Source organism: Pipistrellus hanaki (genome assembly GCF_964339955.1).
Source record: "Pipistrellus hanaki genome assembly, chromosome: 8".
In the NCBI taxonomy this organism is placed as follows: domain Eukaryota; kingdom Metazoa; phylum Chordata; class Mammalia; order Chiroptera; family Vespertilionidae; genus Pipistrellus; species Pipistrellus hanaki.
Window position 1 is genome coordinate 28,591,244 of NC_140510.1, and position 25,781 is coordinate 28,617,024.

A 25,781-nucleotide genomic window follows, 5' to 3' on the forward strand; every position below is an offset into this window, starting at 1 on the left:
AAAATAGTAGGCATAGATATATAAATGCATAATGAAACAGGTGTTTTAACAGCATTTTTACAAATAATCACAGAGCTGTGGCAGTTTTAAGTATCCATTTGTACCAGATATATATAAAGCCAGCAACCATAACGACCAGTTGCTATGATGCCCCCTGTGGCCAGTGAACCGGTTCAATCAGGGGATGGGGCCATTCAGCCAACCTCCCATGTCCTCCCCCCTGCCGACCTGCCCCTGATGGTACTCTCCCACCCCAATCAAGAGGGGGGCAGCTGGCCAAATGCTCCCTCTCTTCCCCCAACGCCCTCGCCAGCCCCACCCCCGATCAGTCAGCTTCACCACGAAAGGCCTGCTGGCCCGCCCATGATCACACCCCCTCCCCACCCCAGTAAAGGGCAGGGCTGGCCAGCCAACCTTCTGAAGCCCCGCCCCCTGGCCAGACACATCCCCAGTGGGCCCCCACCACCCTGATCAGCCCACAGCCCCTCCCCCTGGTCCGCCCCATCCTTGATTGTCACCCCACCTCAATAGGGGACGGAGCCAGTTGGCCAACTTCCTGCAGCCCCTCCCCCGGCTGGCCTTGTCCCTTATGGGCCCCTACCACCCTGATCGGCCCCCAGCTGGCCCTGCCACTGATCCCCCCCCCCCCCTGAAATAGGGGGCAGGGCCATTCGGCCAATCACATGCAGCGCCCCGACTGGCCCCACCCCAGATCGTCCCCCAATCTCAATCAGGGGCAGGGCCAACTGGCCAACTACCCATGGCCCCTCCCCCAGGCCACTGGCCCCTGATGGGCACCTGCTCACCCCATTCAAGGTGGAGCCCACTGTCCAATCACCAACAGCCCTTTCCCCCAGCCATCCCAGACCTAATTGGGCCCCAATGGGGATGGGCCAACTGGTCAACTCCCTGCCATCTCCTCCTCCTGACAGGCCCAGCCCCAATCTGCCCTGATTGGTGCCAGGCTGGCCAGACGCCACCCATGCATGAATTCTTGTACTAGGCTTCTAGTTTTCTCAGTTCTGGTTAGATAATTTTAAGCAGATTCACTTCAATAAGTATTGATAGAAATTCCTTCATCTGCCTAAAGCAAAGGATGTAGGTTGTATTTTGATATTTGATGGATGCATACAAAAGGATTCAATCCTCCTATACGTGGTTTCTTTTAGTCTATGTGCCTTTAACACTTTTGCCTTCTGCTTATTCTTAGTTACCTTGGTCTTGAGAGCATGTGTGTTTAAGAGTACCAAGACTGACACCTGACCATGTTTGTTCCTGGCAGGGTATCAATGAGCTAGACAAATTATAAGTACTGAATCTTCTGTTTCACAGAAGGCAAATCCAGCAAATAAAAGATTTAATCAGAAAAAGAAATATGATACACTTGGAAGTAATATTTATTTGTATCACAGGTTCCTTAGTTCCTGTTTTTTTAAAGGGTTTTGTAAATTTTTTAAAGATATATTTTATTGATTTTCCACAGACAGACAGGAAGGGAGAGGGATAGAGAGCTAGAAATGTCGATGAGAGAGAAACATCGACCAGCTGCCTCCTGCACACCCCCCACCGGGGATGTGCCTGCAACCAATGTACATACCCTTGATCGGAATCAAACCCGGGACCTTTCAGTCTGCAGACCAACACTCTATCCACTGAGCCAAACCAGTTTCGGCATGTTCCTTAGTTCTTAAAAAACAACTTGAACTTGAGGCCTAGTTGCAAAGAATTTTCTTTTAGTGAGTGTGTTGTTTATAAACCAGTTAATGTTTTTCAAGTCATAATCCCTATGTCCTAAATATATTCCAATTCTTATTTTTGTATCATACATAAAGGACTTAAAGGAATAAATATTGAAATGTGTGTCCTAAGTATTAGAAGAACTAAAACTAGTACTTCATTTTAAAGCAGAGGCACGTCTTATAACTATTAAGTAAAATAAGGATATGTTTTCTTGTTGAAAAATTATTCTCAAAGAATAGAATCAGGACAGAGAAAGGAAAAGTAGGTTGTGTTGAACATGGCAAGTGAACAACCAAGGATTACTTATTTCATACATAATTATTTAGGATATTTGCAAAGCACTATATTAAGTGTTTAAAAGTTGCAAAGTTTTACAAAACAATAATCCTTACCTTCAAGAAGTTTACAGGCAGATATTGCATTCCTTATATAAAAAGATGACAAAGTTTTGAGTCATTTAAAAGTGTAGCATTATTAAACTATTCTTTTGATATGCTGTTCTTAAATCCAGACCTCAAGAAAATATAGGCTGGATTAATTTACATTTAATCTTGGTTTTGACTAATGCATGGTTGCAAATTAACTTTCCTTATTTGTCTTAGCATACTGAGTAGTAGATACCAGCAACCTTTTTTTTTTTTAATATATTTTTTTATTGATTTTTACAGAGAGGAAGGGAGAGAGACAGAGAGCTAGAAACATTGATAAGAAAGAAACATCAACCAGCTGCCTCTTGCACACCCCCTACTGGGGACGTACCAGTAACCTTTTGACCATCCTCAGAAAATTACCAATTTGTAAAATCGTTAACATTTTGGATAGTTTTACGAGAAATTCCTGATTTTTTTTTTTTTTTTTCAGTTTCTCTTCCTTTCTTAAATTGCCAGAAAATGTTGGCAAGCATAAAAGTTTTAAGATAGCCCAGTCAGTGTAGCTCAGTGGTTGATCATTGTCCTATGGACCAGGAGCTCACAGTTCGATTCCCAGTCAGGGCACATGCCCAGGTTGTGAGCTCAATCCTCAGTATGGCGCATTCAAGAGACAGCCAATCGATGATTACTGATATTTCTGTCTTTCCCTCCCCCACCTTTCCTCTCTGCAATCAATAAAAATATCCTATATAATAAAAGGCTAATATGCAAATTGACCAAGCAATGGAACAACCGGCTGCTATGATGCACATTGACTACCAGGGCCAGACACTCATTCCAGCTGCTGCCCCCTGGTGGTCATTACGCTCCCATGGAGGGGTGGGTAAGGAGAGTGCTGCTCACCTAGAATCTGGGCTCTCAGCTGTGAGCATAGCAGCAGTGGTGGGAGCCTCCAACCTCTGCGGCAGCGCTCAGGATGTCCAACTGCTGAGGAGCAGGCCTAAGCCATCAGTTGGACATTTTTTTGAAGGCCCCCAGCACCGGGACTGATAGGGCACAGGCTGGGCTGAGGGCGCCCCCCCCCCCCAAATGCACGAATTTCGTGCACCAGGCCTCTAGTATTTACATAAAAGGGAAGATTCTGCAATATCTACCTATTCGAATGTGTTTACCCGGGGAGATTTGCATAACTTTTTACTTAGGGAAAGGAACACTTCCCAAGGTGAGACTTGGAATAGTGAAATACTGCCATCTTCACAAAACATTCAGCTTTGTGGTTACTTTTAAACCAGTAGGATTTGGAGGCGTTGGGTAGGGCAGATTTATGACTGGCATGAATTTCACTTCTAAACTAGCAACTTCAGAGCAACCAGAGGAAAGAACTTGGGTTGATCCTAAGCAACAGAAGCAGACAAGGTTTCTCTTTTGTACATTCCTCTTTCCCTTTGTGACACTACCACCGAACCAAAGCTCTGGGCCCCTGTCCTGTATCTCATTCCTAAACAGATTTCTTCATGCTATAGTATGACCTTGTCCTTATTATATTAATGCTTACCTCTTGATAACTCAAAATTATTGTAAGAAATAAATATCTTGTGGAAGTATTTCAGTAATTTTTAAAAGGAAAAATAATTAGTAGAGAAGGTACTTTCATTCAAATTACCATCCTCCACCAATCAGTAAGTCAACCCTGAGAATAATTCAGTCCTGTGTCTATGCCACTAAAACCATGCATTTCTTACCATTTTCCATTCACCCTAACAAAAGGAAAGTGAGTCAGTTACAAAGACTGTTTTGTTTGAGTCATGGTACTCGTTGCTGTTTTTGTCTAAAGAGTTGCAATAACACTAACAATGCTCTAGAAAATTCTGAATGAGGAACTGCAGCTTGTTTCAATTACAAGCACCTTATAGTAAAGAAGATGCTAGGTAACAAGAATCAATATGTTAAGTTTGAGGTGAGAGAGAGGAGAAACAACAATGAATGTAAAATTTAAAGCATATTATATTAAATTCTCAACCAGTAATGGAACCAGGAATGAGAATCAGTCAGCTTAAGTTTAAAAAATTGGGAAACAATGACCATTAATTTGAATAATTGGATTGCTCTTTGGTTGTAGATACATCTGAGAATACATTGTATCCTGTGTATCTAGGAAACAATATGGGGTTCCTGAGCAAACTAATGGCTCTCAACAGAGCAATAAGTAGACATAGCCCCCAAAATGGGCAGTTTTATCAGCATTCCTTTTTTGTATATACAAATGATTATTCATAAAAGCAAGTTGAATTCCTATAATTAGCAATACTATAATTAGCAATGTTTGCCGTGGACTACCAACCAAAGTAATTATTTTAATTTTAAAAAGTACACTTTCTTCTTTCTACTAATTTAGTATATACTTTATTCTGAATTAGTAAGATTTTATGATGGTCTGACTTAAAATATTTTGGAAATAGAAAAGTTACTTATCCTCATTTCTCTTTAATTTTAAAATAGCCACTAAAAGTATATTCCTTGTTTGGTTTATTATTCACTTAAAGTTAACCACTGACTCAGCTTTTTACCACAATATAATCCTTAGCTCTGGACAAGCATAATACTGGGTTTGAGGAGTGGACCATGTTAACACCAGATTCCAAGTCAATTTTTTTTTTTTTTAGTTGATTACACTCCTTACACATATAGGACTAAACAGATTTTTGGGGGGTGAAATTTTCCTTCCTGCCTTTGTATCTAATAAACTATTTTTCATCTTTCCCAAGGTTTTCAAACAGCTGGAAATTCATGAATACTTCATATTTTCATTTGATTTTGAAGATTGTACACTTAGAATTAAAATTATTATTTTCCATTTAAAAATAGAACACTTGCAGTGAATTTAATAAGTGCAAAGAAAGACATTTGATTTTGTTGGTAATTCAGTAAGATAACTAATGTGTACTTCAAAAATACAGGTAATATTAACATTTTAGTGAGCACTGTCATAGCTCGAGGCTTTTTAATTTTCTGAAAATAAAATTGCTGTCTGTGTAAGAACTGTTTTCCCCTCGTTGTCTAATACATGTTTTAATGGTGATTAGAATTGTGGAAGCCCTGGCCTGTGAGGCTCAGTTGGTTGAAGTATCGATCTATAAACCAAAAGGTCATGGGTTCAATTCCTGGTCAGGGACCATACCTAGGTTTCGGGTTCAAGGCCCCCATCCCCCACACCCTCGTGGCACATATGGGAGGCAACTGGTTGAGATAGATCTCTCTCTCTCTCTCTCTCTCTCTCTCTCTCTCTCTCTCTCTCCCCCTCCCTCCCTCCCTCCTTACCCCCCCTCCCCCCCCCCCCACCACCACCACCACCTTTTCAAATCAGTAAACATCCTCCGGTGAGAATTTTTTTTTAATTGTTATAATTTGGAATAGTAATGAAGACCTATTAAAGCTTTGTTCATCTCTGATGTCTAACTCCCTTTTCATACAAAATAGACTATACTATGTATAACTTATTATATATCTGATTAACCATAAAATTTTTTTCCCATTTGTGATCCTACTATACAGAATTCTTTGGGGACTGGTTAAGTAAGCTAGGTTAAGGGTCTATCTCCTATGTAAACTTCTTTAGGTTATATTGATTAGATTGCTTGATTGCATTCACAGGTTGACACATTTATTAGTTGGTATTTTTTTTATAAGTATTTGTTCTTCTCAACCACCCTATAGGACATCATAGCAGGGACCTTCTTCTTAATTTATTTTTTCCTATAGTCACGCCTAACTCAATACAGCACTCTTCATCAAAATAGATAGTAAATCCTTGTTGACTGAGAGAAGTACCTTGTTTCCCTGAAAATAAGACAGTGTCTTATATTAATTTTTCCCCCAAAGTTGCGCTAGGTCTTATTTTCAGGTGATGTCTTATCTTTCCATGCGCTAGGTCTTATTTTCGGAGGATGTCTTATTTTCGGGGAAACACAGTAGTTGGGGGAGAGGAAGGCAATAAAGAAAAATAGAGCAGCCCTGCTGGGTAGTCCAGTTGATTAGAGCAGCTGCAGACCACCGGTGATCCCTGAGGTCTGAAAGGCTGGTGACTGCTGATTACAGCATGGTCCCGATACGCCAAGGTTGCAGATTAGATTTAGATCCTGGTCAGGGCACATACAAATACAAGAAACAACCAATGAATGCATAAATAAGTGGAGCAAGGAATCTTTCTCTCCACTCCCCCCCCCCCCTTTCCTCTCCTTCCTTCTCTCTCTCTCTCTCTCTCTCAAAATTAACTTTTTTTAAAAAGCGAAATTATTCTAGTAGTACATATATTCTGATGTGATTTAATATTTCTTGACTCGAATAACATAGAAACTGCTATGGAAATAGCTTTGTGTCCTAAATCATTTTATCAGTGAGCTACTTAAATATGAAAGTTTGTATACATTTGTTTGAGAAAAATATTTCTTATATTACTTTTACTTAGCTAATTTTTTCAACAGAAGTTTTAGATGCCTTGCTTTTATTTTAAATTACTAACTTTTAATACAGTTGGTTACAGCATAATCAGTTCTATCTGAGGAAACATTGTATCTTTAATTTTCTGAATATCTCCCCGATTTCTACCCCATATTTTTATAGCTAGAACTTATTTTATACAGCTAATCTATTGGCTTGGGCTGTGGTTTATGGCAGCGATTTTCAACCAGTGTGCTGCAAGAATTTTAAAACATGCAATATCTAACTGGTCAGGGCCACTGACCTTCTTTTCCTTACATTGTCAAATAAATAAATGGCAACAGCCAACACAATAGCCGTCCAGTGTAAATGAATCAAAATTATACCTATTTTTTTGTCAGATTAAAAAAATTAATAAAAAATAAAAAATGTAATTTTTTGGTGTGCCAAAGACTTTTAGTAATTAGTTTATGTGTGCCATGAGATGAAAGAGGTTGAAAACTGCTGGTTAATGGTTATGTAAGATGAACATCATTGTCTTTCACTCTGATTTGTGATTTTTTTTTAAAAAAAGGTATTTTCATATTGTCATAGATGAAAACCAATCAGAACCAATTACATTATTATAGATGGTCCTGTGTTCTTATTATGGTTATAACTTAACTTAGCCTTAATATTATTTGCACTAATCAAAGTTTTCTCATTGTAGTTAACATAGTGTAGAGAAGTAAGAGTGATCACAGATAATGAGTCTGAATAAATGATAGAATTGTCATATCAGGGATATGTTATATAGTAAAAAATATAGGAACTTTTAATATAAGGTCATGCATATTAGCATAAACCACTTTTGCTGAAAGATTTGTCATTTTTATTGGATTCTTTGCTGATGATGTATATTGTGGTTTATAATTGCTTTTCATCTTAAATGTGGAATAAATTTGTGTTTTATTTATGTTGTTAAAAGTACTTTTAAACATACTTCTGAAATTAATGTTCTTTATTAGTAACAGGGGGTATCACAGAAGAGCAGTTTCAGACACATCAACAGCAGCTAGTTCAAATGCAAAGGCAGCAACTTGCTCAGCTTCAGCAGAAACAGCAATCTCAGCATTCCTCGCAACAGACACATCCAAAAGCACAGGTAAGCCTGTCTTTAACCATGCTTATTTCTCTTCCTTTCTCTCATAATTACATAGTCCTGTTCACTTGTAGTCAAGTCAGAGGAAATAATCTTGATATTGCCACTCTTTTTTTTTTTTTTTTTTTAAATATATTTTATTGATTTTGTACAGAGAGGAAGGGAGAGAGATAGAGAGTTAGAAACATCGATGAGAGAGTCATCGATCAGCTGCCTCTTGCACACCCCCTACTGGGGATATGCCCGCAACCAAGGTACATGCCCTTGACCGGAATCGAACCCGGGACCTTTCAGTCCCCAAGCCGACGCTCTATCCATTGAGCCAAACCGGTTTCGGCGATATTGCCACTCTTGATTTTAAAGCTCAAACCTCTTAAGTGTCTTTTTAGTTAATTTACATAATTTTAATTTTATATGACCAGTTCATATTTTATGAGAGGCACATTAGAACCAAATAGGATATTTTTAATTAAGGAAAAAATGTTTTGAAGGGTTATTGAGAATTTGTAAAAGCAACTGCATACTTTTAGAACCATTATCCCCCAACTCTTACTGTCCCTCCAAAAAAATATTTTTAAGCACTAACTTTCCTAACCGCTAGTGCCATGTGGCTGTGCCCCAAGCTGAAAGATATTTACTTCTCTTGAATTGTGCATTAACTCTAAACATATTTTCTTGAATCATATTTCCCTGAAGAAAAAAAATGCCACCAGTTGAGGTCCATAAGCACCATTAAAGGAAGACACTATGGATAAGAATAAAAATACCTGATAAAATTATAATTGCCAGAAGAGAAAAAGCTTTCAACACCTTGAGACTCATTTTGGACTTTTGGCCTCTGAAATATGTATGACAATGTTTGTTGTTTAAACCACTAAAAACAAAACTAACTGAGAAGTGTATTTCAGATTTGAGCCATCTGAAAAAATAAACCCAGTGTTTTAGTTCTTATATTTTTCTCAAATAATAATGAGATTAACTCAGTTTATTATACCTCTGGCCATCATCTGCCCATAGTAGTTAGTTCAGTTCATTCTCAAAGGTCAGTACACCAACCTTGAGATCCCATGTCCAGCAACATGAAAATCTCAGTCATTCTAGGGCTCCTTAACACTCCGCTATCATCTTGGTGGGTTTGGGACTGGCCCACATTCTAAGGTTGTTGGCTGTTAGTAATAGCTACCAGTTTTATACAGAATCAAGAGTAAATGCCATTCAAAGAACCTAAGTAGACACTTCAAGTCAGACATACAGATGGCCAAAGGACATATGGAAAAATGCTCAATGTCATTAATCATCAGAAAGATGCAAATTATCTAATGAGGAATCGCCTCACACTGGCCAGAATGGCTACTATCAACAAATCAACAAGCAAGTGCTGGTGAGGATGTGGAGAAAAAGGAACCCTAATACACTGCTGGTGGGAATGCAAACTGGTGTCACCACTATGGAAAGTAGTATGGAGTTTCCTCAGAAAATTAAAAATGGAGCTGTCTTTCAACCCAGTGATCCCACTCCCAGGATATATACAAGAATCCTGAAAAAACCAATCAGAAAGACTACTTGCACCCCTATGTTCGTAGCAGCTTTATTTACCATAGCTAAGATCTGAAAACAGCCCAAGTGCCCATCAGTAGATGAATGGATTAAAAAGCAGTGGTACATTTGCACAATGGAATACTATACAGCTATTAAAAAAAAAAAAGATCTTCTCTTTGAGATAGCATGGAGGGACCTGGAGAATGTTATGCTAAGCGAAATAAGCCAGTCAGAGAAAGACAAATATCACACGATCTCACTTATCTATGGAATCTAATGAACAAAATAAATTGACGAACAAAAAGCTCCAGAGACATGGAAGCATGCAACAGACTGATGAATCTCAGAAGGAAGAGGCAGTGGGAAAGAGATTAACCAAAGAACTTATATGCATGTATGCATAGTTCATGGACACAGACAATAGTGCCGTGAAGGCCTAGAGTGGAGGAGGGCAATGGGGGACATCTGTAATACTCTCAACAATAAAGATAAATTTTTTAAAATAATAAATGCCATTAAACTTGCCTTTTTATTTCCTTTTTTTTTTTTTTTTTTGAGTTTCTTGGGTAACCAGCCTGAAGTGTTTTCAGCCTGCTCCAGGATTAGACCAAGACACGTTTTCTTACATTGTGACAAAGATTTTATTTTGCTCATAGTATCAAGATTGTCAAGTATGTTTAAAGGCATTCATTAACACTTACTGGAAAAAATGTATAGAGCATTAAAGGTTTTTTGTTTTGTTTTTTTTCAATCCCCTAGTTCTTTCTGAGAAATAGTTATTTTAGTCACTTCTCTGCTTCACATGACAAAAATAGTCTATGAAGCCCTGGATCTGTCTCTCTCTCTCTCTCTCTCTCTCTCTTTTTTTTTTTTCCTTTTTTGTTAATCCTCACCAGAGGATTTTTTCCTATTGCTTTTTCAGAGGGGAGGTAGGGGGAGAGAAAGAAGCATCAATGTGAGCGAGATACATCAATTGGTTGCTTGACACATGCCTCAGGTGTGGGGAGTAAACTGGCAACCCAAGTACATGCCCCTGACCAGGAATCAAACCTATGACCCTTCAGTGTATGTCTGACTTTCTAACCACCTCGCAATACAGGGCGTGGCCAGAGCCCTCTGTCTCTTAATCTAAACACTTGTAACTGTTCCGCATGAAAAAGCAACAGCCTCTTCGTGGGTTTTGCCCGTTTCTTAATATGTTCATGGAATCACATCTAAAAAAAAATGGGTTTAATTTTGTTCATTTTACAGGGCTCAAGCACCTCTGACTGTATGTCTAAAACACTTGACTCAGCCAGCGCCCACTTTGCTGCATCTGCAGTGGTCAGTGCGCCTGTTCCCAGTCGCAGTGAGTCGGCCAAGGAACAGAACACTGGGCACAACAACATAAACGGTGTTGTCCAGCCTTCAGGTAAGCCTGTGGTTTTGTGTGGTACTTACTAGCTCAACGTTGTAACTCAGTGATTTGAGGTATGATTTTTGTTTTTAAATCCGTGGGGAAGATGTACCAAACGTCTTCTGTGGATAATGAGTGGTGGAACAGCTGGATGTGTTTTAGCATTCAAATAGAGCCTGCTTCCTATTTCCTTTGTACTACACCCACTGGATATCTACCTCTGTGACTCCACCCTGCCTGGTTTTATCCATGTCCTGTCAGTTGCCTCATAACTTAGGAAATGCATCAATCTAATCACTAAACATCACCGCTGAATTATCCATGCTTTGTTAAGAAAACGAAATTCTGTGTGGGATGATCAATAAGATTGAAATGGGTTTGCCTCCCCAGTTTACATACTCATAGGCCTGCTTTCTCTGACTCCTCTTGAAGTGCAGCATTGCTCTGAAATCCTGTCTGCTTCTTACTACCCCGAGTCCTCAGAGACTTGCTGTTCTTAACATCCTTCAACTACTGCTCTAACTTTAGGATTTTCACTTGCTTTGGCATGCATCCACAATCTTGATGGATTCTCCTTACTGATGTTCTTACATGTGTTCATTCTAATAGAAATCCAACTATAGTCTTCACCTGCCCTCAGCCTCCATAATGGACCACTCTGTCCTATTATACAATTTCCAAATATGGAGGCAACAGAATAATTTGTAAAGCCCTTTTATGTAGAAAGAGGGTGTCTTTGTCTTTGGGGTTATAACAGGTGCATATGTTGTCCTTACTAATCAGAAACTGTCTTTTGAGAGGCCATTATGTGGAAAGTTGACATGGTGTTTAATTAGATTACAAATGTTTACATATATTTTTATTATTAAAATCTTTTAATATGTCTCATGACATAAATTGAATGATTTTTTTTTTTTCCTCCTTCAGGAACCTCTAAAACATTATACTCCACCAATATGGCTTTATCATCCAACCCAGGGATTTCAGCCGTACAACTTGTAAGGACAGTTGGCCACACCACTACAAATCACTTAATCCCAGCCTTGTGCACAAGCAGTCCTCCGACACTTCCCATGAACAGTTCTTGCCTGACAAATGCAGTGCACCTCAATAACGTCAGTGTTGTTTCTCCAGTCAATGTGCATATCAATACACGGACTTCAGCACCATCGCCAACAGCCTTAAAACTTGCCACAGTTGCTGCCAGTATGGACAGAGTGCCAAAGGTTACTCCCAGCAGTGCCATCAGCAGCATAGCAAGGTGTGTGTGCGCTTGTTTCAGGCATCATTCTATCCCTTTCTGCTGGCTACTCTGAGGGAGGAAAAGACTTTTTTTTACTGCTCAAGTAATAGATGTCTGTTGATTGGCTTGCTCTTCAACAGATACTGAATATCTGCTTAGTGTAAAGTGCTTTGATTTATTATTTGTTTGAGGTCATTACTGCAGTGTTTAAAAGCCAGCCAAATTATAAAACACAGGAGAAAACCACATAAATTGGGAATCATCAATCCAAAAGAGATATATCACAGAGCCTATTTTAGGAACTTCAGTTACTCTTATATGACTTACTAGTAGTTTAAACAGTCTGGAAGATTAGAGTTGTTATTAACATCCATGTCAGAGCCTTAATTTTCAAATCACATTTGTGTTTTCTTCAACATTAAACACAAGAGGAAAGTAAATTATTCTATGTATATATTAAAATTGATAATATTCTGGGATTAACTAAATCTTATCTTTCTGTGAAATTAATACATGAAAACAATAAATTAAAAAATTGATTTGCATGGGTTAATAATTATATTACCTTGAAGCTGAAAAGTTAAACTACAGTAGAAAGTAATTTAATATTGTGCTCCTAGTGATCATTGTTTTGGAGCATCATAAGCTCCATCTATTGTAAAAAATTGGATTGTCCTATGTTATATATTGCATAAGTAATTTTATCACTTGCTTCTACTGAAATTTGTGTTAAATTCCTTTTCCCCCCCTAAGTAAATAGTTATAATCAAGTAATTAGGAACTAATAGGATTTCTTAGCTGAAGGGAACTTTTTCTCATTCCTTTATAGAAATAATAAAAGTTGGGAAATGTTCTTGGGAAGTACATGTTTAGTTATAGTACATAAAAAGGTATCTGTAAATGCTAGAGAGTGTTAATGTTTATTTTACTCTTTGCCTTATTATAGAGAGAACCATGAACCAGAAAGATTGGGTTTAAATGGAATAGCAGAGACAACAGTAGCTATGGAAGTGACATAACCTAAAACATGTGGCTTTGACCTGTGCTGATGGTGTGCAGTCATTCATATTCCAGCTGAATACAAAAGGCGACACTCTGTGGATCACAGAGGTTAACCATGGACCTAAATGGACTACAGTATATCGGATGTGTAATCCATATATGATGTATATTTTGTAAAATCGGGAAAATCACTACCTTGTAAAATAGTTTATTTGTATCATCAATATTATTTCTGTTACTTGAATAGTAGATATTCATCATCATGCTTTTGCACTTGAATTTGCAACTGAATGGATTTAAAAAAATAATTCTTTAATGGGATCATGAGCATGAAATGGGATCCTACATCACTTGTTTTAACTATTTATTTTGCCATGTTTACATTTTGTATCTTGTAAAAATAAATCCAACTTTGTGTCTAAAACGTTAAAGATTCATAGCTAGGAAATGAAATTCTTGTAATTTTTTTCTAAAGGAACTGTAAAGTTTTCACTTGGTTCATTTTGTTTCACAATTTGACTAGATGGACTTTTTGGTAAATACTTTAGTGGCATTTCACTGTCAAATATGAAGTTCAAGGCAAAATAGTATTTTCTATTACTGTGCAGGGGAAAGGGATGGATCGATACATGCAAATTTAATGTAGTAACTCACTTTTCCATATATTTTGAATGTATATTTCTATTTATAATACCAGTTTATAAAAAATAATTACACAGAAAAAAAGGACTAGGAAAAATTATGCATCTAGCACATTTAAACTGTGCAGATATGAAAATTTTTCAAGGATTACATTTTATCTGAAGACTGCATATTTTAACTGGCTTTAAAACTGTAACACACCACATAAAGGGTATTTTACCAGGTATGTATTGCATTATTATATCATTGCAATAATTATTGGAAGTCTAGATATCGAGCCATCCCAGGTGTTGGGAGGGGGGAGGGTTGTGGCAAGATTGTCTTTTCAATTTTGGAGAGTTTTCCTGTGGCTACAAGGCAAGTAACGGGTTGGAAAAAGTCTGACTGTAAGCGTTGGACACCTTCATAGTGTAGTGTTTTAGTGACTTTTTTTATACGGTTCTTGTAAATTAGATACGTGTAGTGGTGTTTCAGAATGTTTGTTTATGCACTAGTTCAGACAACTTTCCCTGTTACTTGTTCTTGATAAGTGAAAACTGCAGGGAAATAAAAATACATATCAAAACATGGCCATGCTGCATATGTGTTTATTTCACAATGTGCACACAGTGTCAGTAAAATTTAAGGGAGACGATAGCACTTAACAGCACTTTTCATTTTCACAGTGCTTTCCAAGCATTAATGAAAAGGACTATAAGGAGCTCATCTGTGGGCACTATTGGGTTTCAGATAATCCAATATAAACTACCTTTGATATGAAAAGTTCTTGAAATATTTTACAAATGTAAGTAATTTGCAGTATAACATTCATTGAAATCTCATAAATGAGCCTCATTTTATAAATAGAAGTTTAGAGTAGAATTATATTGCAAGGGCGTTTTGTCAAGTAAGTTCTGGGAAATGTAAATATTTTTAATGAATATGATTAAAACCATTTCAAACTTACATAATTTTATATTTTACATTTTTTATATCTGCAGTTCTAAAAGTTGTAAATTGATATGTCAGTTGAATTAATGGGCCAAGATTTCTGCTGAGAGTGGTTTTTATTCAGGTCCTAAATGTGTAAAGCAATTTATGGGCAAAACCATAGAAAAATAAATAAATTTAATTTCTTCATTGGTTGTGACCTGATAGGATCCATGCTCGTTTCTGCCATTCTACCTCTGGAGTTCTCATTGCTAATGATATAAAGGAAATCATTTTGTTTGATATGTATCATGACTGTTTTCATTCTGCCTGTAGTTGAATGTATCTCTTCGTTATTAAGAACTTAAAATAACGTTAGTGCCAATTTTGGAGAAAGCTTTTTTTTCCATTTTACTAAAACAAAGCATGAAGTGAATTTGCCTTATGTGATATACATGTTAAAAAATAATTTAAGTAAAACAAAAGAACTATCCGTTTGTACAGTTTCTGGAGATGTGACAAATCCAGAATTTATCAGACTGATGACCCAATTTATTTGTTCTTTTTGAAGTAAAATAGAAAAATAAGCCTTCATTATTTTGGTGGTTGTAACTGTTTCATGGATGGCATTTCAGTTACTTGGACACACATTTCAAAATCTTTCGTGACCGATACTTACTTTCACCTTATTAAATTGAAGAACAGTTCAGTTTTGCATGGCCCTCCACTGGGCAATACCACCATCTCTCTCTTGGTTTTCTGAGGAAACTGGTGTTGGTATTAATAATTCAGTAAGCTCCTAGAGTCCTTGGAGGATTTTTTTTATGAGGTAGTAGGTCTGTTCGTTTGCTTGTTTATCCTGTGCTTGGGATATCTTGTAATTCAGTATAGATAAAAGTATTTATAAACTAGTCTTCCACCTACCTAAAGAGAGTAAGTACCCTTTCTTTCCTAGTAATTGGAGATCATCATTATGCCCAGGTATTATGAAGGTAGCTCTAAATATATTTCACCATGTGTTGCATATCTTTTGCAAAAGTCCAAGGGAGGGGGGCAATTCCTGGAGGGCACATTTAAAATTATATATACTAGAGGCCCAGTGCACGACATTCGTTTACGGGAGGGACGGGTCCCTCAGCCTGACCTGCACCCTCTCCAGTCAGGGAGCTATAATGGCTTTGGCCCATCTTGTGGCTGTGGGCACCACCATCTTTGTGACAGAGTGACAGTTAATTTGTATATCACCTTTTTATTAGATAGTATATATGTGTGTGTGTGTGTGTGTGTGTGTCATTCACACAGATTCTTTTTAAAAAATAGGGAATACAGTATTTGCAACTATGCTTGGTGTTTTTTATTAGCAAGGTGGATTTTTGGTGGGGAGAGGGAGGGCAGTAAGGAGGACTAAAATTTCAGAAATGTGTCCCTAGTAAATACTGCTGTGTTTGAGTATAATGCTCTATTTTGATCAAATTTTGTTGATCAGTAGTAACACACTTTTGACTGAAATGTTTTGTTGTCCATTAACTGCCATGGCAAATTAAATTTCAAAAGGCTAAGGATATCTCAATAATTGTGACTACTTTATCCTATAAGACAAGTGATGTTTTAATCACTAACCACAGCACAATAGAGCACGTGGAGTTCTCTCCCAGTGATTGTTCATTTAGTCCTAACAACAGTTTTAGAAAGTGAAGTTTAGAGAAGTTAGATAACTTGCCCCACATCACATAGCTGGTAAGTTACTGAGCCAGGAATCAAACTTAGGTAGTAAACACTCTCAAGCCACTGCATTCATCTTTAATGTGAAAGAAATGTTCTTCAAAGAAGTACTTACTGTATCTTTCAGTCCACTTATTGACAGCATCTGTAGCAGGGTTTTAAAATTTATTTAGAAAACACCCCCTCTTCCACCTCCAGGCACTTAATGTTGGCTTTTTACTTCTCAGACAGTGCATTAGATCCAACTGGCTCCTAGCCATCTGTCCGGCAAACCCAAACTAATTAGTTTCTGCTCTGTCAGACCTGGCCGGTAAATGCTCAGGCTCTCACTTGACACAAGGCACTGGGACCTGAGTCTGGGCCAGGACCTGGCTGAGTTTTGCCCTTTCTGGGCCTGGGTGTTCCTATCTGTAAAATAAGCAAGTTTTCCTGGAACTCCAAAAAGGAGGCCACACAGACAAGCTTGGTGGAGGTGAGGGTATGGCCCTCATGTCATTGGTTTCTCAGCAAGGAAGTAATGATGTGAGATGGGAGACAGATACAGTCTAGACAACTTTTTTTCACCATGAATATCATCAGGGCTGACTAGAGTGTGTAGTTCTCTTATGTGTAATGCCGCTGAGTTTGGGTAGAACTAATAATTCTAACCAACTTCAGTGACAAGTCTCAGAAGGACGCAGGAATTAATATTTTTTGGAGGAGGCGTCAACGGGAGACCAGACAGACTACACAGGGTGCTAGACTGGCAGAGAATTTGTTGAGCTGGGAGATTATATATATATATATTATTGATTTTTTACAGAGAGGAGGAGAGAGGGATAGAGAGCTAGAAACGTCGATGAGAGAGAAACATCAACCAGCTGCCTCTTGCACACCCCCTACCAGGGATGTGCCCGTAACCAATGTACATGCCCTTGACTGGAATCGAACCTGGTACCTTTCAGTCTACAGACCAACTCTCTACCACTGAGCCAAACCGGTCTTGGCTTGAGCTGGGTTTTAATGCCTCTGCCATTTAATTGCCTGGTGATTTTATCGCCTTCCTGTATCCAAGCTTGTATCATAGGACTGGTGGGTGGAATTAGGTAACCTCCAACATCTCTGTCAGCTCCAGTGCTGCAGGAATCCGACCTCCCGTCTCTCTCCACTCCCCTGCTGGCTCCCTTGCTTTTCAGAAAATCTTGAAATGGAATCTTCTATGTCATATCAAGAGTAAGAGTTCATGAAATATTCCTTGTCGGAGCAATGCATATTTGAACAAAACTTATACTTCCCTGGCTGACAGGTCAGAGGAACATGGCAGGTCAAGAAGATGACAAGATACCTCAGAGCACTGACCCTGCCTCAGAGTGAGCACCTGTTATTCTCAGGGAAAGCCAGGATTACGTTTCACTGCCAGAGCACGAGACCAACCCCAATCACAAAGAAAATTCTCTCACCTTCCATATACAAACTATGGTTTTGGCCATAGAATACTGACCTTTTAAATTTACTGATGTTGAAAACCTTTCATTAGTGTATACAATGATATTATGTCTTTCCTCTGCTCAGTCCCAGGACCCCAGAAGGTTGTGGGCACACGCACACCTTGTCTTACTAATGCCTGTCCTTTATGTGCTCTTCTCACTGTCATGAGTAGATTTTGGTCAACCTAAGTGAACCCAAATTAGGGAAAACCAAGATGCAGGCTTTCAGCTTTTATTTGTATTTTGTTGTTTTGTTTTACTTTTTTAAGGTTTTTATTAATTTCTGGGGAGACTAAGAAGGAGAGAAACATAAATGTGAGCATGGAACATCCTTCACGCCTTTTACCGGGAATCAAGCCCACAACCTGGGGAAATGCTCTGGGAATTAAATTGGCAACCTTTCAGTGCACTGGATAATGCCCAACTGACTGAGCCACATGGGCCAGGACCAGGATTTCTGCTTTTAACATAAAACATTATTAGTTATCTGTTGCTGAGTAATAAATTGGTACATGTAGTGTGAGTGAAGAGTCTAGCATAGCACAAGGCAGAAATCCAGGCTCTGTGTTCTCATCTGGAGGCTCAAGTAGGGAAGGATTCCCTTCTAAACTCCCTCTGGTTGTAGACAATTCACTTCCTGTGGCTGTAGAATTTGTAGCAATTTGCTTCTTCAAAGCTGGCAGTGGGAGAGAGTTTCCGCTGTGTGTGAAGTCTCTTGCTTGAGGGAAGGCCTGGACCTCATAAAGGGCGTGGAGTATCTGATTAGGCCAGGCCTGTGCAGCCTGATCTGCTGTGGTTGGTGCAGTCAACTGATTGAGGACCTACATCCATGAAGTCCTTTTCCTTTTGCCCTATTTTATTAGAAACAAGTCACAGGCCTTATACTCAAAGGGAGGGAAGGCATAGATGCTAAGAGATGGGAATACTAGGGTTACTCCAGGGTGTGTCTGCCACACGTCAATAATTGGATCAATCCCATCCCGCTACCACTCACCAGTCTTCCCCTATAAAGGAACAATTGAAGGTACTCTCCAGTGCAAACATCGTGCTTCTTTGTGAGCCATAAATTCCACAGTCCTGGATGTCAGGGAGGAGGTGAGGTCCAGCTGGAGATAAGCCTGCCCACATCAGCAGAAAAGCCATGTGGGAACGAGTGGGTGAGATTAGCTAGAGCAAGAGTAGACCAGAAGGAAGGAAACTGAGCAGCAGAACCTCAGCATCGATGTAGCCAGGGGAGGGGGAGGCAGGCGGGGGGCAGAGAAGAGACAGGGTAGCCATGGGGGGGGGGGGGGGGGGGGAGTGTCTGGGAACCCAGGGAGTTTTCTAACTTCCTTTGGGAAAACTCTGCAGAGGAACAGTGCCAGTGAATAGCAATGCGTGGTTTTGGTTGGGAAGGAAATACAGGTGATGAGGATTTAGCAGTGAGGTAGAGAGTAGAGAATGGCCTGATCAGAAATTCTGGGTTCAAGTCCTACCCGGGTGCTTCTCGCCATCACGCCATCACAGGTACAGATGTGTGAGTCTCATCCCAGGCTGGTTGAATCTCTAAAAGTGGGATGTTGTTTACTTCAAGATTTTTAAAATTATTAATTTTAAAACGTATTCTTTGTTGGCATTAATCCTTTTTATTTGCTATAAGGTTGGTTGATTGTGTTTGTAAGTTTACCAGATGGTGTTTGTTCACTGCAGCTAAGGTTGGGAATGACTAGTCTGATCTTTCTATTTACTGGTTGTGACAGTGAACGAGTAACTGTACTGAAAAGTTCAGAATTTATTTCCTTAGCTGCAAAGTAAGGGGGGGATAAGTTACTTCCCTGAGTCCCCTTAGCTCCAAGGGAATACAGAGAATGCCTCCCACTGAGAGAGCTCCATGGCTCCACAGTACTGACTTTGAAGAATTGCTTGTAACAGTGATTTCCAACCAGTTTGCCTAAAGAATTTTTAAATCAAGCAACATCTGACTATTTAGATGCTTTACCTTAGATTATCAAACTTAAAAATGACAACCTTCAACACAATACCTGGGGTGAATGAATTAAAATTATACCTATTCTTTTGTCAGATTGGCAAAATATATATATATTTTTGTGCTACAGGATTTTAGTAATTAGTTTTTGTATGCCATGAGTTTTTTGGGGTTTTTTTAAGGGTTGAAATTGCTGCCATATAACAAATGCAGTTTCCTGCTCTTGTAAGGTTTTGAGATCATATGCTTTAAAAAAATTTGTCATGTAGTTCATCACAGATTAAAATTGTGGTTATTTAAACTCTCTACAGCAATTCGTAAATATACCTCACACCTTCCCATTTCAAGCAATCTAAGTTCCCAAATCACACCAGAACATCAATATGCTCCGAGACAGAATTGTTCCCCACAAGGAACTAATCACCCACTTAAAAAAAAAAAAAAAGAAGTTTCAATTGTTTTTTTAGAGAGAGAGAGAGAAGGATACAGAGAGAGAAATAGAAATGAAGTATTGATGAGATCTGCCTCCTGCACACCCCCTACTGGGGATAGAGCCCGCAACCTGGGCATGTGCCCTTGACCAGAATCGAACCCGGGACACTTCAGTCTGCAGGCGAATGCTCCATCCACTGAGGCACATCAGCTAGGGCCGTGGTCTGCAAACTGCGGCTCTCAAGCCACATGCGGCTCTTTGGCCCCTTGAGTATGGCTCTTCCACAAAATGCCACGGCTTAGGCAAGTCTATTTTGAAGAAGTGGCATTAGAAGAAGTTTAAGTTTAAAAAATTTGGCTCTCAAAAGGAATTTCAATTGTTGTACTGTTAATATTTGGCTCTGTTGACTAATGAGTTTGCCAACCACTGAGCTAGGGCAACCTAAGAGTCATCTTGATTCTTCCCTTCCTCGCCCCCACCTCTGCCCAATACAATCCATCAAGTCTTTGACATGAGCTCCAAAATATATGTTAGGCCCATCCATTGTTTCCCTTGTTCAGATGACCACCACCTTGTCCACACCGTGGCCATCCTTGGCACTACAACAGCCTCATGACACTCCCCCACCCGCCCAACCCCCACCGCTTCCATTCTTGCCCATTTCCATCCATTCACACGGGAGCAAATAGCCCTTAACAATCAGACTGTCTCAATAGTCTCCTAAAGCCTTCCCCATTGCTTCCCGTTTACACTAAAAATCTGAATTTCTGCCATGACTTGCAAGATCTTCTGTGTCTTGCTCTGGCTTCCGCTCCATAAGCATCCTGTGTTACATCCTCGCCTCAGCACATGTGAGCCTCATTGGAAGACCTTGGTTCTGATGTTAACAACTGATTTCCTGCCTCGGTGCTTTTGTGCACAGATATCCCTTCTGCCTAGAATTCCCCTCTCTGCCTATTTTAGGCCTTGAGGACCCCTCCAGAGAGCTATTGGTCCCCTGGCCTTCCCCCTCTTATTCTCTCTCCCGGCCCCTTATCTGTCAATGACATGAAGGAAATAATTTTAATTGTTTGTTTACTACTCCCTTCATGAGCCTCATGATGACAGGGACTGTTTTCTGTTGTATCTCCTGCGCTGGGCACAGACCCTGGCACATGGTAGTTGCTGAAATATTTGTTGAATAAATAAGGAAACAAACAGCAATTAGAACCATCAAACAGAATCTAGGCATTTCCTTGTTATATTTCATTTTTATTGTTATTTTAAACCAAAACATGATGCTCACTAAACACAGTTTCATTTCTCTTGGACTTATTAAGCAAACAGACTTGAAATCTAAAATAGTTCAATTATGCTTAAAATGATTGGCCTGTAGCTTCAGAAACTCATTTCCTGGGGAAGCTCTCTTGGGAGGTCGCTGTCATCTGCTTTGAGCTGTAGTCTAGCAGATGGCTGTGGGTGGGTAGTAGCAGAAAATAGGTTTTGTTTTAAGATTCCCTCAAAGCTATTTTTCTGCTTATACAGAACTAGTGGTTGTGCTCAAGTATAAGAAAATCTAGAAGCAGATTGGCTAGCTGCTGGTTTTGTCATGGTGTCTGTGAGCTAGAAGTATTTCTTCATCAAAGTTTGCTGAAAGACTCGTATCCATGGTTTGTGACTAATCAATATTTCCTTATGCATTATGCTTTCTGGGTGTATTTTTGTCAAAAAATATCAGATTTCAACACACTTGCCAGAAAAGTAGTGAATTGGTGAAGTTTTCCACTTAGCACTCACCATCTTGGTCCAACAAAACTTAAGCAGTTTTTAGCTCTTAGTTTTAAGTCCTAAGTTTGAAAATATCGGGTGGCCGTGTTACTAATGAACATTTAGAGAGTTTAGTATACACATTTCATGGGTTTAGAGGCCATTAACAACTGCATGCCTTGAAGTTAGTATTTTAAATATCCATTTGCATCTATGGTAATACTTAACATTATTGCATGTAAGTAGAAATTTATTATTTTAAACTTTTTAATTGCAAGCTAACTTTTCAGAATGTATATATTCATGAATTCAGCCTAATTTCATTGGATTAAAAATCCTTGTTTGCAAGTATTTAAATTAGATGTATCTTTCAAACTAGTAGTTTCACTGAAAAATCATAAATTAGTGGAGTAGTAAGCTCCTGCTACTAATGCTCAAGAAATCTGGAGAGATCACATGGAAATCTGGATAAGGTGTCTTTTGATTTAAGTTTTCAAAATATCTGAATTTATCATTTTAAGCAGCAACAACTGTTGACCACTCGCTTTGTTTAAGACACCCTTGGGCACTGTCAGGGATATAAAATGTTAGGTTTTGGCCCTGTGGTAAAAAATACATGCACATGTACCAATGGGGAGGATGAGGATGGAAAACAGCCAACCGATGATGGGTCTTGGTTCCAGCTCCTGCATTGGCCAGATGGGATGTTTAAACCCCCCTAACGTGGTTCCCGGACTCTAGGGCTTCACACTGCTCTTAAAATAAAAACCCAGCTCTCTGCCCTAACCTGCACAGCCTTTCTTGGCCTGCTGCCTGCTCAACTCTTAGAGCAGATTTACCTCTGTCCTCCCCGTGGCCACAAGGGCCTTCTGGTCTACCGGGTATCTATCAAGCTGTTGCTATCACAGCCTTGTGCTCTCCTTCCTCTGAAATACCCTTTCTTCGCACCTTCACATGACTGTAGCTCCTTCTTATACAGTTTCCAGCCGAACTACATCCTCAGGGGGCCTTTCCCAACCTTTCCTAAATTCTGCAGTTAAGCTCTCTATCACTTCACTTTTGTTTTACTTTCGTCATAGCATGTAATTCTACCTAAAATTATTGGTGTATTTGTCCATTTACTTGCTTGTTGCCTGATTCTCCGACTTCCAGTCTCATTAGAGCTGGAACAATGCCTGTCTTATTCCTGGCTCTGTCCTCAGTACCTCCTACAGCAGCAGCCTGGAGTGTAAACAGAGGCTCAGTAAGTAGTTCCTGAATAAAAAGTGAATGACTGTGCTACGCTGATTCCATCAGGATTTCCTGAGAGCCTAAATTAATTAATTAATTAATTAATTAATAGACTTCTGTCTATTCCTTCAGAGATTCTAATTCAGGCTAAATGAGTCCTAGAGGTATGCTTTTTTTGTTTTGTTTTTAAATGTTAGAAATTTCTTTATTATTATTGATTAAGCACCAGTTTAATACTGCAGATAATTTCAAGTCTGCTTTTAAATTCTGCCCGCCCCCCCCCCACCACCACCGGAAAAAAAATTTCTCATATAGTACCCAGGTTTAGGAATCAAAATACTAACAAGTGATCCTTTGGGATCTTCTGGTGAAGTCTATTCCTGCTTTGACTGCTTTATTGGATTTTCCTGATGCTCTACTCTTTAAGACCATACAGGATATGTCTCATTCATTCATTCATTCATTCATTCAATAAATATTCATTGAAGCCTATTATTCATTCATTCAATAAATACTCACTGAAGGCCTATCACATACCAGTGTTTTTAGGTGCAGGGATTGAGCAATGAAGACATTGCACAAAGGTTCCCCATGCTTTCCCCATCCCCCTCACAGATAGCCATGTTTCCATATTTATTAGTTTCTGGCTTGTTCTCACAGTGTTTCTCATTGTGTTGTCTGTGTCAATGAGTTTTTTGTTTGTTGCAGTTTGAGTAGATATTCACAGAATTCTGGAGGGTATGGGATTTTGCACTCTCACTAGTCATGTTTGAGTGTCTGTTTCCACTGAGCCTCACCAATAGTGTTTTTAGACTTCAGGTTTGTCAACCTGAGAGGTGAAGATACTATTTCATATGGAAAGAGATTATCTTTTCATAAACTTAAGGACCACTTTTATGTTCACCATTTTTTAAATTGGATTATTGGTCCTTTACTTAGTTTCTAGCAACACTTTACAAAAAAAAAAATAGCACTTTACGATAGGATTGCGAGTATATGTCTTATGACTTGGCTTAATATATTTATTATCACACAATTTTTTTGTTTATGTAGTCAAGTGCATCAATTTTTAATGCCTTCGATTATTGAGCATGGTTAAAAGAGCTTTTCCTACTCATAAATTATAAAGAATTTATTCCTTGGATATCTTCTAAGACTTGTATCATTTCATTTTTTTAATATTTAAACATTGATCCATTTGCAGTTTATCCTGGCAAATGATATGAGATATAGGTTCAAGTTTATATTTGTCCAATATTTTATCAAATTTTTATTAGTAAGTACACTTTTTCTTCGTTGATGACACCCTGCCTTTATCATATTCTAAATTCTTACATATATTTGGGTCTATTTCAGTTTGTTTGTTTTTTCTATTCTATTGGTGTTATCTAATTGTGTGCCAATATCTTATTGTTTTAATACTTAGGCTTTATAGTATTATAAATATCTGATAGCTCCTCTTTTTATAAATTATTCTGCCTGTTTTTTCTATTTTATTTTTCAATATGAAGTTTAAATCATTTTATTTAGGGTACCCTCCTTTATCATGCATAGTGATTTTTGGTCTAAATTCTATCCTACCTGATATTAAGGAAGGATCTTTTCTTTCTTAATGTTTGGATTTTACAGACACACTTTTTTTTTTTTCACATAACATAAACTTAATCATTTTAATGTAGTGGTTCTCAACCTTTCTAATGCCGCAACCCTTTATGTATTTTTTAAAAATATATTTTATTGATTTTTTACAGAGAAGAAGAGAGAGGGACAGAGAGTTAGAAACATCGATGAGAGAGAATCATCTATCAGCTGCCTCTTGCACACCTCCCACTGGAGATGTGCCGCAACCAAGGTACATGCCCTTGACCAGAATCGAACCCAGGACCTTTCAGTCCGCAGGCCGACGCTCTATCCACTGAGCCAAACCAGATTCGGCTAATGCCACAACCCTTTAATACAGTTCCTCATGTTGTGGTGACCCTCATGAAGTAGCAATTATTTTCATTGCTACTTCATAACTGTAATTTTGCTACTGTTATGAATCATAATGTAAATATCTGTGTTTTCCGATGGTCTTAGGCAACCCTGCTAGCGATTCTCAACCTGTGGTTTATGACCACAGGTTGAGAACCACTGCTGTAGAGCCTAAGACCAGGGATCGGGCCTAAACCAGCAGTTGGACATCTCTCTCGCAATCTGGAATTGCTAGCTCCTAACTGCTCACCTGCCTACCTGCCTGTCTGATCATCCCTAACTGCCTCTACCTGCCTGATTGCCCCTAACCACTCTGCTGCTGGCCTGCTCGCCACCAACTGCCCCTGCCCTGCTGGCCTTCACACCCCCAATTGGCCCACCTTGCCAGCCTGATTGCCCCCAACTGCCCCTCCCACCAGCCTGCTCACCCCAACTACCCCCACTGTTGGCCTGCTTGGCCCCAACTGACCCCCTCCCCTTCACTACTGGCCTGCTCTGCTCCAAATAACCACCCCTGCTGGCCTGCTCAGCCCCAACTGACTCCCCTGCTGGCCTGATCTCCCCCAACTTTCCCCCCCCCCCCCACCAGCCTGATCACCCCCAATTACCCTCCCCTCCTGGCATGATGGGCCCTAACCACCTTTATCCCAGCCCCACCACCATGGCTTTGTCCAGAAGGACATTCAGAAGGTCTCCCAGTCTAATTAGCATATTACCCTTTTATTAGTATAGATGCTGCTGTGAACATGTATTTATTTAAAAATTTTTTTAATTATAGCTATCCTAGTGTTTGTGAAGTGATATCTCATTGTTTTGATTTGCGT

General features: G+C 39.2%; 1 protein-coding gene across 2 annotated transcripts in view; it reads left to right on the forward strand.

Annotated features, from left to right (window-relative positions):
* The window catches only part of EPC2 (enhancer of polycomb homolog 2), a 107,143-nt gene extending 92,414 nt beyond the window's left edge, over positions 1-14,729 (forward strand). For both annotated transcript variants that reach the window (XM_084893036.1, XM_084893037.1), the window contains 4 exons: positions 7,556-7,692; positions 10,480-10,639; positions 11,552-11,885; positions 12,814-14,729. In XM_084893036.1, coding sequence (XP_084749162.1) covers positions 7,556-7,692; positions 10,480-10,639; positions 11,552-11,885; positions 12,814-12,886 — 704 coding nt within the window. In that variant the 3' untranslated portion in view covers positions 12,887-14,729. The remainder of the gene's footprint in view (positions 1-7,555; positions 7,693-10,479; positions 10,640-11,551; positions 11,886-12,813) is intronic.
* The last annotated feature ends 11,052 nt before the right edge of the window (positions 14,730-25,781 follow it).